The sequence below is a fragment of the Muscardinus avellanarius genome, assembly GCF_963383645.1.
Source record: "Muscardinus avellanarius genome assembly, chromosome: 4".
NCBI classification, from domain to species: domain Eukaryota; kingdom Metazoa; phylum Chordata; class Mammalia; order Rodentia; family Gliridae; genus Muscardinus; species Muscardinus avellanarius.
In genome coordinates this window covers 128020999-128037544 of record NC_137789.1, presented here as the reverse complement: position 1 = coordinate 128037544, position 16546 = coordinate 128020999, and the positions used below count along the sequence as shown (strand labels likewise).

Genomic DNA, 16546 nt, shown 5'->3' with positions numbered 1-16546 from the left:
TTTTAAAGAAGAATAAATCTCCTGAAGTCATAAATTTTCTGTTAATTTACTTATCTTTTGTTTTTGCAGTAATGTGAACTTGAGTGTTTGTCCTCATCAGCATTGTATCTACAGTGTCATATATAAGAAATCGAAGATACAGAAGGAGATTTCATGGTGAGAAACTCCACACTCACATTGCCTGTGTGGAGATCTGACATGAAAAACACACGCCCATGGCTGGAGGAAGAACAGGGGGCTCTGTGATCATTTCAGGGTACCCTGCACACATGCACTGTTTTTATGACCCCATGGTTATTAAGTGGGCTTAGCTGACATTCTTGACTGTGAACCAATTTCTTGATCATGTGATACCAGAGCCCATATACAATAACTCTTCTTCCTTTCCTTTCCAATGTTTCTGTCCCATTTGACACAACTTAAGTATGATTTATATATGTGCTTCATAGTGGGATATGAGAGACACATGACTCTTCCAACCCAAGCAATCTGTGCTTTTCTCTCTTATAACATTCAACTCACTGAATCTCGTGAAGTGTTTATTCAGTTGTCTAACTGGGTGGGTGGGCTTTAGTGCTGTTCTGGGCCTTTGCAGACTTGAACCTTCATAGCTCAGCCTGAAGTGTGAGCAACGTTGCATACAGGCATTTATTCCCTCAAGCTGTGCAGTGAGTTCACCTTTTTATGGTGGGAAAGTTCAAATGAGTTTTATTTTTAAAAAGAGATCATTGGGACCTCCATAATATATCTAAATGAGGAATAAAGATGACTAATATCCTAGCTTTATAACTTTGGAAGAACTGTGTCAACAAAGCAAAATGCCACAATTCTGGCCCCAAACTGAGAATACATCATGATCAGGAAAATTTCATGGGCATTGGGAGTGTTGCTTCTCATCGCTTACAATGGAAAAATCTACCAGCTCCAGATCATGTAAGAAACAACTGACCCAAAAGGCATCTTCTCCCCTAGAACACATAGGGAAATAAGCTTCTCCTACCTGCTGAGAAAGACATAAAGTAGTCACTCTTCTTAAAATTTCCACTCTCATCTAGAAAGTGTCCAGGGTCAAATGTCTCTGGGTTGGGGAATTCCTTGTTGTCTTGAAGCACAGAAGATAGGGATAGTAATATATCTGTACCCTAGGAACAGACACAAATAAACCAAGTTATAGAGAAGTCACTGAGATAGAAGTTCTAATGGAAGTAACTTAGTTCAGTCTTGTCTTTAGAAGGGAAACCAAATCTGAAAAAGAAGAGTGACATTTCCAGGCAGAAAGGTCAAGTGTCAAACAGCAATGACTGAAGTCAGTGAAACTGAACTTGCTAAGTGCCTTCAGTATCATCTCAAGTACTGAGGACAGGGCTACCTTGATCCTTCTGAATCTGCTCTCCTAATCATCAAGCTTGGACACTAGTGTCAGTCATCACCTGCTGCTCTATTTCACCTCTGCAGTTTTCACACAGCTCATGTAAAGCATAGTTTTCTATGGAAGGCTCTGTTTGAAGGTGAAATGTCTGTAAACAACAATGACATGGGTGATTTCCATAATCCCTCCCCACTAAAGTGGTTAATTTGTTTATACATGGCTCTGATACTGGTTTCTTAGCAAATTCACAACTGGAACCGGGCATAGTGGTGCACGCTTGTAATCCCCGCGCTTGGGAGGTGGAGACAGGAGAATCATGCAGGTTCGAAGCCAGCCATGCTGGCTTAAGAGACCCTGTTTCCAAATAAAAAATATAAAAAATAGGTCTGGGAGTGTAGCCCGGATGTAGAAGGGCTTCCAGGAACCCCAGTACAAAAAAAAAAGAAAAAAAAATTCACAACTGGAACCTAATCTGTAGTAGATAATCACACAAATCCTGTCAGGAGAGCATTTAAAATGACTGCTGTCCTGAACTCTTCAATATGGCCAAGCCATATTGAAGAGGGAGAACAGCTTCTGATTGCATCTGCTGGTCCTGGTGGCACATGCTTGTAATCCCAGCATTAGGGAGGCTGAGACTGGAGGATCACAGTTCATGGACAGCCTCAGATACTTAGTGAGGCCCTTCACAACTCAGTGAAACCCTATTTCAAAAATAAAAAATACTAAAAAATAGGGCTAGGGGTGTAGCTTGGAAGTATAATGCCCTGGGTTCCATCCCCAGTACCACACACACAAAAAGACCAAAGTGACAAGAAACCACATACTGAATTACAAAAGAATAGTTATAAAGTATTTGTAAATATTGGAAAATTTTAACCATAAACTCTATAATATTGTTGAATTAATATGAACTCCTAAGTGTGCATATAATTACTACTAAGCAGGAATAATATCCTTGGTTTTGGACATGCACCCTAAAAGACAGAGGAGTATGCAGACAGACATAGAGACCTTATAGTAGTTATAAACACACTTTAATTATATGTATATTTAAAGATTTTTAAAGGCAAAAGTAAGAAAATTTTTAACCTAATTTTATCATATAAAAGTTTCAAAATTTTGTCTTTTAAATTATTCCTGTGAGAATGGCAATTGTAAAAGAAGTCAAATAACAATAAATGTTGGCAAGGCTGTGGGGAAATAGGAACTTTTCTACACTGTTGGTGAAATTGCAAACTAGTTCAGCCACTATGGAGATTGTTGTGTCGAGATACCTTAGAAAACTGAGAATGGATCCACCATATTATCTGACCATACCACTATCTTTCTAAAGGTGTTGAAACCAGAGACAAGACATAAAAACTAGTATGCAGAGAGCAGTAAATGTACAATTAAGTTCTTAACAAATATACATTTAAATCATTTATAATAAAGTCTTTTTCACCATGTTACTAAACATAAGATCAACAGAATGATTAAATCAACTCTATTTCAATGTACCAGGTATCAAGAAATATCAAAGCATCATAAAAATCATAATATCAACAAAAAAGTTCATTATTCTGAAAACCCTAAATCTCTTCTAAAGATATTTAGAAGTCACTGCACTGAACACCAAACATTACCAAAAAAGCCATAAACTCTGAATCAAATGGAGCATTAAGTTTATTCATGAACTGAAAATAATCATCAAGATATCAATTCTTTCCAAATTTGCTTACAGATTTACTGTTGCTATAAAAAATTAGACTTATATTTGGGAAATTGACAGATTGAAACTTTAACATACATTTGAAAATGTAAGCACTAGAATAACCAAAACAATATTAATAAGGCAGTATAAATTTGGAAGACTGACACTGTCAGATAAAATTTATAGAACCTAGATATAATGGCCCATGCCCGTAATCTCAGTATTTGGAAGGCTGAAGACAAGAACTTAGCAAGACTCAGAAACTTAGTGAGACTCTCGGCCACCTAACAAGACCCTGTTTCAAAAACAAAAGAGAAAAGGGTCTGCAGTTTAGGTTGGAGATAGAATACCATACCCCTGGGTTCAATCCCCAATACAATTCATTTCCTCTCTCTCTCTCTCTCTCTCTCTCTCTCTCTCTCTCTCTCTCTCTCTCTCTCTCTCTCTCTCTCTCTCTCTCTCCCTTCTGGAAAAGTACAGAATTTATCAAGCAGCCCCATGTAAGATTTTTGCACTACCCTCATCTTGTCTTGTTGGAGGTTTGGAATCATGTCATAAATTTAGGAACATCCAGATCACTGAAATGCAACACAGACAAAAAGAGCAGCTCACCTTGGGAATGAAGTAGTTTCTGAATTTAACATCCCGGGTCACAGAATGGAGCAGGCTGTTGGGAATGATGTCTATGTATCTCAGGACCTCATGCAACACAGCATCTGTGTAGGGCATGTGGCTCCTGTCCTGCATGCAGGGGCTCCGGTGACTACCAATCACATGGTCAATCTCTTTCTGGACTTCAGCTGGTAAGACATGCATAAGAAATTACTGAATATGTGGGAAATGGCACATTTGTCCTAGCAATGCAGTGGTTCCTGGAGAATAATGAAAGTTTCTCAACAGCATTATAAATATAACTTATATGCACAGAGAGGCATCTAGAGTTCCCACAATAGAGATACATGCCATACTTCTGTGAACTAGATGTTAAATTGTATCAACAACATCATAATCAGCAATCAATGATAACTCACATAGGTAGAAATTTCTAAATGTTTTACAAAATAAACAGAACATAATTAAGTCAAGAAAGCAGAGACCTGGTAGAAAAACAAACATAAGTCAAACATTAAATCAATGTCAAATTAAAATGTGAAATTAAAAGTTAATGTATAATGGGTGAAAAATATGTTTGTGACTTTTGTTTGTGTGAACAGTTTGCAATCATTTCACACTTTCACATCTCGAATGTGGCCACTGGACAATTTTTAGATGCTTCTGAAGCTTCCTGTAGTTTTATATTTGTTTTTTTAAATAATGATTATTTTCTAGTGTGTAAATTTATCGATTTCCTGAGATCAAATATGACAGCTTTTATTTCTAAATAAGTCTCATACATAAGCACATATCTATACACACAGACACACAAAAATCACACACACACACACACACACACACACACATACACACACACACTCCTCCTCTCACTCCATTTACCAGAATATATTAGTCTACACCTGTTGGTTATATCAAGCTTCAATATTTGAATGCTGACTACATAAACATTGTTTCTAGTAAGAAAGCTACAATTATTTTTATTTTTGCTTCTTTAACTGAAATTTTTCTTTTTATTTCAACTCATAATTTTTAATTCTTGATTTATAATTATCACCAATGCTCAGGGAGATGTTTCAAACTCCTAAGATTAATTGCCCAGTTATGGAGAAGCCTCAGACCATCCGCCATGTCCATTTTATCCCTGGCATCTTTCCTCACACCTGCACCACCCACCTGGTACATCCTGAAATGGATGTTTTCCATGCCTTGTGCCCAGCAGCCTCCCTGACAATCTTGGCCTTCCCCTGATCTCTCCCCACTCTTGGAGCCCATGGCTTCCTCTGACTGGCTTTCCCACCTTAGGATGCAGCACATTTTCCAGTATTTTTTGGAGAAAAAATATAAGGGATAAAATTAATGCCAAACATGGAGGTCTGAAAACACCTCTAACATCTTATCAATACATCAGACAATATTTACACTTAAGAAATCTCATGAAGTATGAATGGTAATACTTTATCTATGAAAGTATGGGAGGTTTTATGAATTTCTCTTCCATCTGAGTATTCTGAAATTCCATGACTTGTATCTTGGGTGGATGCTATTATTTCATTTACTCTGCTGGAAAGTTGGGGGAAATGGTCTATTAAGATGGCAAACGCACAATTCTTCTTGCTCTGGAGGATATAATTAGATTCTGAAATTACAGAAAGCAAGATGGGCAAAGAGATTTTGCCACTACCCAAAAGGTTCCTCAACAGAGAGACTCAGTTTCTCTGGGGAGCAAGCCTCTCTTTTCCTGTGGAGGAAAATCAGTCACCCGAGGAGCGATGATATGGAAGGGGTACTGGCTGGGGTAGCCTCCTGTTTCACCCTTGTCTCTATACCCTTTCATAGCTTCTAGTTCTAAGCAGATATTCTACTGGGGATATAGGGACACAGCTCTATTTCCTCTTTCATAAATCTTCCTCTTATGACACTGAGGTTACACCATCAACCTCCCTGCTCTATTAAATAGCATATTTGTTGAAGTTTTCCAATGATTTACTGGTCCCTGCTTCTGATTATAAAGGATCGATTCTCATTTATAACTACACTACTGTCATTCCACTGGAACAGGATGAAAAGTATGTGTCATATGTTGTGCCAATGGAACATTTAAAAAAAATTTTTTTAAATAATGTTGGGAAAAGATAGAAATTATTGGCTACCCTTCTCAGAGATATTCTTACTTTGTGAGGCAGAACTTTTATGGAAGCAGATGCCGGGGCTAATAAAATTCCTTTAGGTATACCTCTGACTGTATGCAAATACCTTTACTTAAATAAATAGATTTATTTACCTAATAAATCTAAGTTTTCAGAAAACTTTCCAGGGTATAATTGTCTCAGGCAGGCTCACAAACTCCTAGAATTTACACTTATGCTTCAGTGAAGAGGGTTTTTCCTTTTTTACTGCCCAAGAATTAGAATTATCGGAATGAGGAAAGGTATCTACAAGAATTCATGTTTGTATAAAGTGGTCTTTTTGGAATAGGATCCCACACCAATTTTTGCTCTCTTCTCTGGCCACAAATCCAGACTCTGCACCAGAGTTGGCTGCTTTTCCTCCTGCCATGCCATCTTCTGTTCTCTCAGGCATCCTGCCAAGTGCAGCTGGTCATACCAAGGGTCCAAGAGTGAAAATTTTCTAAGACAAACAAGTTGCGGACACTAGTATCCTCTTCCAAGAAACTCCAAAATTCACACGTTCGTCATCTGTGGGCATACCTGCGACATGTGGGTACTTCATCAGGAGCAGGAGAGCATATCTTAGTGTTGTGCTTATTGTTTCCGTCCCAGCGCTGAACAAATCATTAGTAGCATAGATCAAGTCTTTTAAAGTATACTCTGACTGTTGGTTGTGCTTTTCCTAAGAACAATTTAATTCTTTTGTCAGATAAGTTATTTGCAGCGCATGTAATGACACTGTATCCAAAATAGCTCAGAATGTTATTAGGTTCAATAACATATAACCTGGAGAATAAAGTATTGAAAGAAACTGTGGTAGGGTATTGTAGATCCTGCAGACTATTGGATTCAAACTTCATTTCCTACACCCTTATTCTTGACCTGCCTAAAAGTTTTATTCTTGAAACTCTTGGCAGGTAGGTGTCTTTGCAGAACAATTGCCCCCCCCCCAAAAAAAAGCATAAGCAAAAGAGTTGCTGTTCCTTCTCTATTATTTCCTCTTTCTCAAACCATAGATGTGGAGAATGAGGTAGGGGAGACATTATCTTGGGACATGACATTTTATCATGAAAAGGAAGGCCTTTGTGCTCAATATAGTGGAAAAAAAGGAAGGCATTCGACTACCTAATGCTTGGGACAGTGATATTATCCCTAGATTGAGCCACAGTGAGGCTACTTGTTATTCAGGGAAATAATCCCACTCTCCATATGCAATATGCAAATTTTCTTATCTATAAAGAAACATAAACTTAATTTTTAAGTATTAAAAATGAGATAGTGGTACACACTTATAATCCCAGTACTTGGGAGGCTGACACAGGAGAGTTGTGGTTTGCAGACAGCCTCAGCTACTTAGAGAGGCCTTCTGCAACTTAGTGAGACCCTGTTTCAAAATAAAAAATAAAAAATAGGGCTAGGGGTGAAGCTTGGAGGAACATGAACAAATAGAATTGAGTGAACCACAAAATGCTCAAGTAATCACTTAACAGAACTGAAAACATTTTACCTGTTCCATTTTTATCAGGAAGCAATCAATAAAGTCTTGAGGATTGTTAACATCCAATGATTTTTGATGTTCCTTTATTTTCTCCAAAATAAATTTTTCAATATAATCAATATTCTTGAATACCCTGTTATGACTCCCTGGAAGATAATCAATGAAAGCAGGGAAGTAATTGCAGAGCTAGAAGAAAAAAAATATTCTACATGAGTTTACAAGCAAAATGAATATACATGCACCATATAGCAAGCCCTGGTTAGACATTATAGCTCAAAATATGAATGAAATATTATATTCACCTTGAAATGAAATTTTTTATTATATAAAGTAACTGTGTAAAGCCGGGCATGGTGGCGCATGCTTGTAATCCCCATGCTTGGGAAGCAGAGACAGGAGGATCACGCATGTTCAAAGTCAGCCTCGGTGGCCTAAGAGACCCTGTTTCCAAATAAAAATATAAAATGGGTCTGGGAGTGTAGCCTGGAGGTAGAAGGGTTTCCAGGAACCCCAATACCACCAAAAAAAATAAAATAAAATAAAAAATAAAGCAATTGTGTATGCTGGTAGAAAGATTTGAGGAAGAAAAATCAAACAAAGTATCAAAGATGATAATAGATTTCCAGACTCATACATCATTTTATACTAAAAAAATTGTCAATCTATTTTATTACATTCACTCTTCCACATAATTGTGAAATTTAAGATGGCATGAATTAATGTTGTTCATATTCTGGAGATGACAAAAACAGTTCATTGAGCTTGAGTACCCTGACTTATTGAGTACAGAGCTAGTTCCAGTGGTTTTTATTTTTATTGATCAATTATCCACTTAGAATTTTAAGAATGAAAGGGACTTAAAGATAATTTGAAATCCAATTCTGCACCAGAACAATTAAGTGACCTTTCTAAAATCACAGAATTACTTTTTAGACAAATTTTAGAGCATGCTAATTCAACACAGAATAAAAGTGAGGATTTTATGGTTTATATATCATAAACCAATCATTTTGTCATTTCCAATCCAATTACCTTGCCATCTACAATTCCAGCTTAAGCCTAAAGTATGCCTACCCCACTCAGTGATTTCTGACAGCTTTATTGTCTCATATATCCTTCCTTGAAGAAAATATTCTGTCTTTAAATTAAGATATTTGTGTGGAGAAATACAGTTAAGAGGTCCCTAAGTGTTGACTGGAGGAAAGGCTTTGTGGGTAATTAAAGCTTTCCGAAAGGACCTGAATATCCATTAAGTGACACAGTGATCCTTTGGGCAGTCAGCAAAGTACTTTATAGAAACAATCTTTTGAGTATTAATGAGAAAACCATTGGACTGGGAGCTGAGAGGCTTGAAGGCCAGCACTATATTTGCAAATTTATTTTTCTGGTTATAGAATAGGGAATATCATTTACACATGTTCACCTATGATGCTCTAGACAGAATCCTGGGATCCAGACTTTTACTTTACAACTTAATTCCTTAGGAACTTTGTATGTGTCAAAACGACAATAGAGGAAGAAAGGATCTTGTCCTTACCTGCATCCATGGAGAGCTCAGAATCTCGATGTTTTCACTTAATCTTTCCATCAACATAAGAAAACTTGGATGTTTATAACTGAAACGATTCTGGAAGACAATGGAGCATATCACATTGCAGGGAGCACAGTCCAGGATGAAGGTGGGATCACAGGGTGAGCCTAGAAGAGTGGAAATTATTTAAATAGCATTAAAATGTATATACAAGCCCGGCATGGTGGTGCATGCTTGTTATCCCAGCATTTGGGAGGCTGAGACAGGAGGATCACGGTTCACTGACAGCCTCAGCTACTTAGTGAGGCCCACTGTAACTTGGTGAGACTCTGTTTCAAAATAAGGAATTAAAAAATAGGGCAGGGAGTGTAGCTCAGAGGTCCGGTGCTCCTGGGTTCCATCCCCAGACCCACACAAAAAATGTAAATACAAAGTGACTTTTCACAAGTAAAGTTACTTTGAATTGTAAAGTGATAACTTACCTATAGATTTTTAACAGCAAAATATTAAATTAATATTACAGCCTAGCTAGTTAAATTATGGAGTTTTTCATGCTCAGTTCACACCCACCTTTTTTACTTACACCATTTTAACTCAGCATTCTGCTAGTTTTAAAGGAGCAAAACACTTTTTTGTTGATGTTGTTGTTGTTAAATAATTTGGGTAATCAGAGAAAAATGGCATTTGTCTGTGAAGCTTTTAGACAATATAGCACTATATACAAAAGGACAGGATAGCAGAAACAAAGGAACCTTTTATGCAGAATAAGTAATTGAAAATATCCTATGTTCAACCCAAAGAGCAGAGCCAAAAAGAGATTTTGGGTGAGTTGAAGTATGTATTTTTTTAATAATTAATATTATTTTTTCCTTTTTATTGGTGCATTGTAGTCATACCTCTTAATGGAATACAAGACGGTGGAGGCATACATACACACATCACTCATTTAGCCCTTCCCTAATTCCCATCCCATTACCTCCCCTCTCCCTCCTTCTCAAATTTGGCTTAGTGATTGACTTTGATATGTTTGTGAATGTAAATCATGTATATTAGGGAATTTCTTTCTTCGTGCCTTCCATCCTCCTCAGTTGGGTTGCCTTATTTGTTTATCTATACTTTCTCCTTCCTTGTGTAGAGTTCCTCCTATGACCTATTTTCTCCCTAGCTTCTGCATATTATGGAGAGCATCTGATTTCTTACTTTTTGTGACTGACTAATCTCACTTAGCATAATGTTATCCAGTTCCACCCATTTCCCTGTAAATTATGTAGTTGTGTTCTTCTTTATGGCTAAGTAAAATTCCATTATATACATATCCCAGAATTTTTTAATCTATTCATCTGTTGATGGACATCTTGGCTGGTTCTACAGTTTGGCAATTGTGAATTGTGAAGCTATGAATGTAGATACTCATGCATTAGTTTGGTAGTTTGGTTTCCATTCTTTTGGGTGGATACCCAGAAGTGGTATTGCTGGATCATAAGATAGGTTCCATCCCATTCTTCTGAGGATCCTCCATACTATTCTCCAAAGTGGCTGCACTAACTTGCAATCCCACAAACAATGTATTAGAGTTCCCACTTCTCTACATCCTCACCAGTATTTGTTGTTTTTTGTGTTTTTGAATGATTGCCATTCTAGTTGGAGTTAGGTGAAATCTCAGGGTAGTTTTGATTTGCATCTCTCTGATTGCCAATGATGTTGAGCATTTTTTCATGCATATATTGGCCATTTGAATTTCTTATTTTGTGAAGTGTCTATTTAGTTCTCTTGCCCATTTTTTGATTGTGTTATTTTATTTTTTAATTTTTTTATTTTTTTGGTGGTACTAGGGGTGGAACCCAGAGGCTTTCTACCTCCGGGCTATACTCCCAGACGTTTTTTTATATTTTATTTGGAAACAGGGTCTCACTAAGTTGCTGAGAGCCTTACTAAGTAGCGGAGGCTGGCTTTGAACCTGTGTGATCCTCCTGTCTCAGCCTCCTAAGCGCGGGGATTACAAGTGGGGATTAGTCAGTCAGAAAAAAATAAGAAATCAGATGCTTTTCCTAATATGTGAAAGCTAAGGAGAAATGGGTCATAGAGGACCTCGAGATGAAAAAGGAAATCCTATAGAGGAGCAAACAAGATAACCTAAATGGGGGGATGTAAGGGAGGAAGAAGGAAATTCTCTAAAACACGCAACATACTTAAACATATTGAAGTCAATCACTAAGCCAAGCAAGGGAAGGAGGGATGGGGACAAAATAGGGTGGGAATTGGGTAGGAGTTAAATTGGTGATATGTACATGTATGTCCACACAAGGTTTTTACCCCAATATGATGTATGAATATAATGCACCAATAAAAATTTTTAAAAATAAAATTAAAAAAATTAAAAAATTAAAAAAGATTGAAACAATAATAAAGAACCTTCCACAAAAAAAAAGCCCAGGACCAGATGGTTTCCAAAGTGAATTTTATAAAATCTTCATGGAAGGGCTAATCCCAATACTCCTTAGCCTATTTTTGAAGAAAGAAAAGGGACTGTCTGGAATACATTCTATGAAGCCAACATCACATGCCAAATCCAAATAAAGACAGTTCAAGGAAATAAAACTTCAGGCCTATATGGTTGATTAACTTAGACACAAAACTGCTAAACAAATTACTAGCAGCACACATTGAAAACCACATCAAGAAAATCAGCCATAACCAGATCGGGTTCATCCCAGGGATACAAGTCTGGTTCAACATACAAAAATCAATCCATGTAATTCATCACATAAAAAGAACCAAAGACAAAAATTACATGATCATTTCAATAGATGCTGAAAAAGCATTTGACAAAACCCAACATCTATTTATGCTACAAGCCGTGCAGAGAACTGGAAAAGAAGACACATTACTTAATATCATAAAGGCAATCTACAGTAGGCCCACAGTCAACATGATATTAAATGGAGAAAAACTGTGAGAATTCCCCCTAAAAACAGGAACAAAACAAGAATGTCCATTATCACCACTTCTCTTCAATATAGTACCTGAGATTCTATTCAAAGCAATAAGTAAGAAAAGGAAATCAGTTGGGCATGGTGGCACATGCTTGTAATCCCTGCACTTGGGAGGTGGAGACTGGAGGATTGTGGTTCACTGACAGCCTGAGCTACTTAGTGAGGCCCTTTGCAACTTAGTGAGACCCTGTTTCAAAATCAAAAATAAAAAAGAGGGCAGGGAGTGTAGCTTGGAGGTAGAATGCCCCTGGGTTCAATTCCCAGTACCAAAATAATGATGATGATAATAAAAATAAAAACAACAATAATAATATAATTAAATAAAGCAAGGCAGGCTGGACATGGCTGTGCATATAGACCATCCCAGTACTTGAGAGACTGAGATAAGAAGATCCCAAGTTTAAAGTCAGGCTTAGAAATTTATCAAGATCATCCAACAACTTATTGAGGACTTGTTCCAAATAAAAAATAAAACTGGGGCAAGAGAGTGTCGCTTAGAGGTAGATCATCTCTGGATTCAATCTCTAGTACCAAATATATATGTATTTAATACCACATATTGCCTCATTACTAGCCAGAACTGTAAGCATGATCCTAAAAGAAACCTTGAGCCATGTCAGTGCACTGGGCACAGAAATACAGCCCAGCTAAAGGAAAGCAGATGTCACCTGGTTTGGGCTTCATGCAGTGTGGTGGGGTTATTGCTTTCATGCTCCCTACCAAGTGTTCTATGCTGAAGTGATCTGGAATAGATGACCCATATTCATGCCAAGGGAGAAACACTGTTCCTTAACTCATAAAAGAGACACAAATACTACATTCATGAGTTCTTATTTGAAACAAATCAGGTAATATATCTCAGTATCATAAAGGCAATTTACAATAAACCCACAACCAACATCATATGAAATGGGGAAAAACTTCAAGAATTCCCCCTAAAGACAGGAACAAGACAAGGATGTACATTATCACCATCTCTCTTCAATATAGTACTAGAGACTCTAGCCAGAGCAATAAGGCAAGAAAAGGAAATCAATGGAGTACAAATAGGAAAAGAAAAACTCTAACTTTCACTATTTGCAGATGACATGATACTATATTTAAAAAACCCAACAAACTCAACCAAAAGGCTTATAGAACTGATTAACAAATTCAGCAAAGTGTCTGGACACAAAATCAATCTTAAAAAATCAGAAGCTTTTGAGGGACTTCCGGGAAGATGGCGACGGAGGAAAGCGGCACTTACAAGTCCCGCTAACAATCCAACTCTACTACCACAAAACCAGCGCCTTTCAGAGCCAGAAAATACCACCAGCAAAAAAATAAAAACGGTAACTACAAGGGACAGAGAAAAAGGGCTGGAAAAACAAGACACCAGAAAAAAAACAGCCCAAAGTGCCGCGCCCGCGCAGCGCGGAGAGGCCAGAGCCGCAGCGCGGATTGGGGGGAGCCGCAGAGTGGAGCGGCCTGCCGCGTAGCAGAACCGCCAGAGCGGCTGGAGTGACCAGACCCGCGGTGCAGAGCAGCCGAAGCCGCGGTTCAGAGCAGCCAAGCAGAGCGGCCAGAACAGCCAAGCGGAGCGGCCAGAACAGCCAGAGCAGCCAGAGCCACAGCCCGGACTGGCTGGAGCGGCGGCGCGGAGTGGCCGGAGCCGCGAAGTGGAGCGGCTGGAGCGGCGGCGCGGAGTGGCCAGAGCCGCGGAGTGGAGCGGCCAGAACAGCCAGAGCGGAGTGGCCAGAACAGCCTGAGCAGCCAGAGTCGCGTCGCGGAACGGCCGGAGCGGCCGGAGTGGCCAGACCCGCGGTGCAGAGCAGCCAGAGCCGCGGCGCAGAGCGGCCAGAGCGGCGCGGCCTACACGTCCCCTAGCAGCACCAGGCTCCAGAGAGGAGGGAGACTCAAAACAGAGCTCAAATCCAGAGAGGAGGTACTTTGGCCTCGCGGCCTAGGACGCAGAAGCAGCATCTTACTGCTGGCGGCAGCGGGAACATCTAAAGCTCCCAAGGGCCGGGCACAGCACAACTGGCAAGGACTCAGAGCGGAGTTAAAAACCAGAGAAGAAATACGCCGTGGCAGTGGTGCCAAATTGCCAGTGGCGGCAGCAGCGAATCCACCGAGTTCACTACAGCTCCATCAGCGCACTCAATAACCGTGAGTCAAATTGTGGCCCCTAGGGGAGAAATCCCAGTACTGCACTCCCAGGGACTTGCACAGATAGTCTCCCTGGGTCGGAGATTTTAGCAGTGCAGCCCAGTGGGGGAGTGACAGTGGCAGAGATATCATACCATAGTCACAACTCCCCACTGGAGAACGCCCAACTTGGCACTCCCCACGGTCTAAGCAGCCTTAATTGACTCCCTGGGTCTGAGACTTTGTGATACAACCCAGTTAAGGAGTAGTGGTGACTGAGATACCACAGACACGAGATCCAGAGCATCTTAAGTGAACTTGTAGTGACTCAGGGAAGAACCCAGAGAAGGCACAAACTTCCAAAATCATGGGAAAGAGAAATAACAATGGAGCAGTGAATGCCAACAACCCCACAACATCAGAATCTGATAACACAGAAACCCAAAGATCTCTAGAAGATCAAATTAGGAAAATAACTTTAGAAATAATAGAGGACTTTCGAAAAGAATTTAGAGAGAGTCAAAAAGAGATAAAGGATGCAATTAATGAAGTAAAGGCCTCAATTCAAAGTATAAACAACAGATTAGACCACATGGAGAATAGAATCTCGCTTCTTGAAGATGATCATTCTAAAAATGAACGCATAGTTTCTAATTTAGAAAAAAAAAACCCGACAGCAGGAATCTGACATTGAAGAAATATGGGCCCATTTCAAGAGAGCTAACCTAAGAAAAATTGGAATAGAGGAGGGAAAAGAAGGTGAAACCAAAGGGATCAACAATCTCTTCAAGGAAGTAATAGCAGAAAATTTTCCAAACATAGAGCAAGAGGTCGATACACAGGTCCAGGAAACTTATAGAACTCCCTTTAGACAGGATCAGAGAAGAGGATCCCCACGCCACATAATTGTCAAAATGACTAATGTGGAAGCCAAGGAGAGAATCTTAAAGGCAACAAAAACAAAAGGCCATGTGACATACAGAGGCAAACCAATTAGAATCACTCCAGACTTCCCAAACCAAGTTATGAAAGCCAGAAGGGCTTGGAGTAACATATTCCAAACTCTGAAAGAAAACAACTTCCAGCCAAAAATTTCCTACCCAGCAAAACTATCCATCAAATTAGATGGGGAAATAAGAAGCTTCCATGACAAACAGCAACTGAAGGAATTTATGTCTTCAAAACCAGCGCTAGAGAAAATACTCAAGGAGATTAACTGCAAAGAGGAAATGGGTAATACACGCCAGAACCAAAGAAACAAGAATTCCCATCCAGCAGACAACTAAGCAAAGAAGAATAAACAGTATCTTAAACAGAAATAAGATCTTAACATGTTGGGAATTAAAAATTATCTCTCTATAATCACACTGAATGTAAACGGCCTCAACTCCCCAATAAAAAGACATAAAGTGGCAAAATGGATTAAAAGCCAGAATCCATCCATCTGCTGCTTACAAGAAACACACCTTACAAGTAAAGATAGGAACAAACTCAAGGTAAAGGGCTGGAGCAAGGTAATCCATGCTAATGGCAATCGAAGACAAGCAGGATTAGCAACTATGATATCAGACAAGTTAGACTTCAAACCCAAACTTATTAGAAGAGACAAAGAAGGTCACATCTTACTGGTAAAAGGAATAGTCCAGCAAGAGGAAATAACAATAATCAACATCTATGCCCCAAACATAGGGGCAGCTACTTTCATAAATCAAACTCTTTGTGATATGAAGTCACACATACATCCCAACACAATAATACTGGGAGACTTCAACACACCTCTCACAATACTAGACCGATCGTCCAGACAAAGGGTCAGTAAAGATGTCTCAGAACTAAAGAACACCATTAACCAAATGGACCTGTTGGACACATATAGAATATTTCACCCAACTACAGCAGAGTTTACATTTTTCTCAGCTGCTCATGGAACCTTCTCCAAAATAAATCACATCCTGGGACACAAAATGAGCACTAGCAAATTTAAAAAATGTTACATACTTCCCTGTGTCATTTCAGACCATAATGGAATGAAACTAGAAATCAACTATAAGAAGACCCAGAGAAACAACATAAACATGTGGAGACTGAACACCACACTTCTGAATGAAGAATGGGTCATAGAAGATGTAAGAGGTGAAATCAAGAAATTTCTAGAAACAAATGAAAATAAAGAAACAACATATCAAAACCTCTGGGACACTTTGAAGGCAGTATTAAGAGGAAAATTTATAGCACTGAGTGCTCACATAAGAAAAATAGAAAATCTTCAAATAAATAGCCTTATGACACACCTCAAAGCCCTTGAAAAGCAGGAACAATTGAACCCCAAAGCCAGCAGAAGACGGGAAATTATTAAAATTAGAGCAGAAATTAACGAAATAGAGAATAAAAAACAATACAGAAAATCAACAAAACCAAAAGCTGGTTTCTTGAAAAAATTAACAAGATTGATAAACCACTAGCCAACCTAACTAAAAAAAAAGAGAGAATCAACCCAAATTATGAAGATAAGGGATGAAAAAGGAGACATTACTACTGACAGCATAGAA

The 16546-nt window shown here is 38.8% G+C and overlaps 1 protein-coding gene across 1 annotated transcript in view; it reads right to left on the bottom strand.

The window, feature by feature from the left end:
- Positions 1-16546, bottom strand: part of LOC308261937 (uncharacterized protein) — a gene marked incomplete at both ends in the record, with an annotated part of 85352 nt that overhangs the window by 795 nt on the left and 68011 nt on the right. Inside the window, 5 exons of the mRNA XM_080694124.1 lie at positions 1001-1142; positions 3678-3865; positions 6389-6530; positions 7356-7532; positions 8884-9044. Of these exons, the coding sequence (XP_080550250.1) occupies positions 1001-1142; positions 3678-3865; positions 6389-6530; positions 7356-7532; positions 8884-9044 (810 nt within the window). The remainder of the gene's footprint in view (positions 1-1000; positions 1143-3677; positions 3866-6388; positions 6531-7355; positions 7533-8883; positions 9045-16546) is intronic.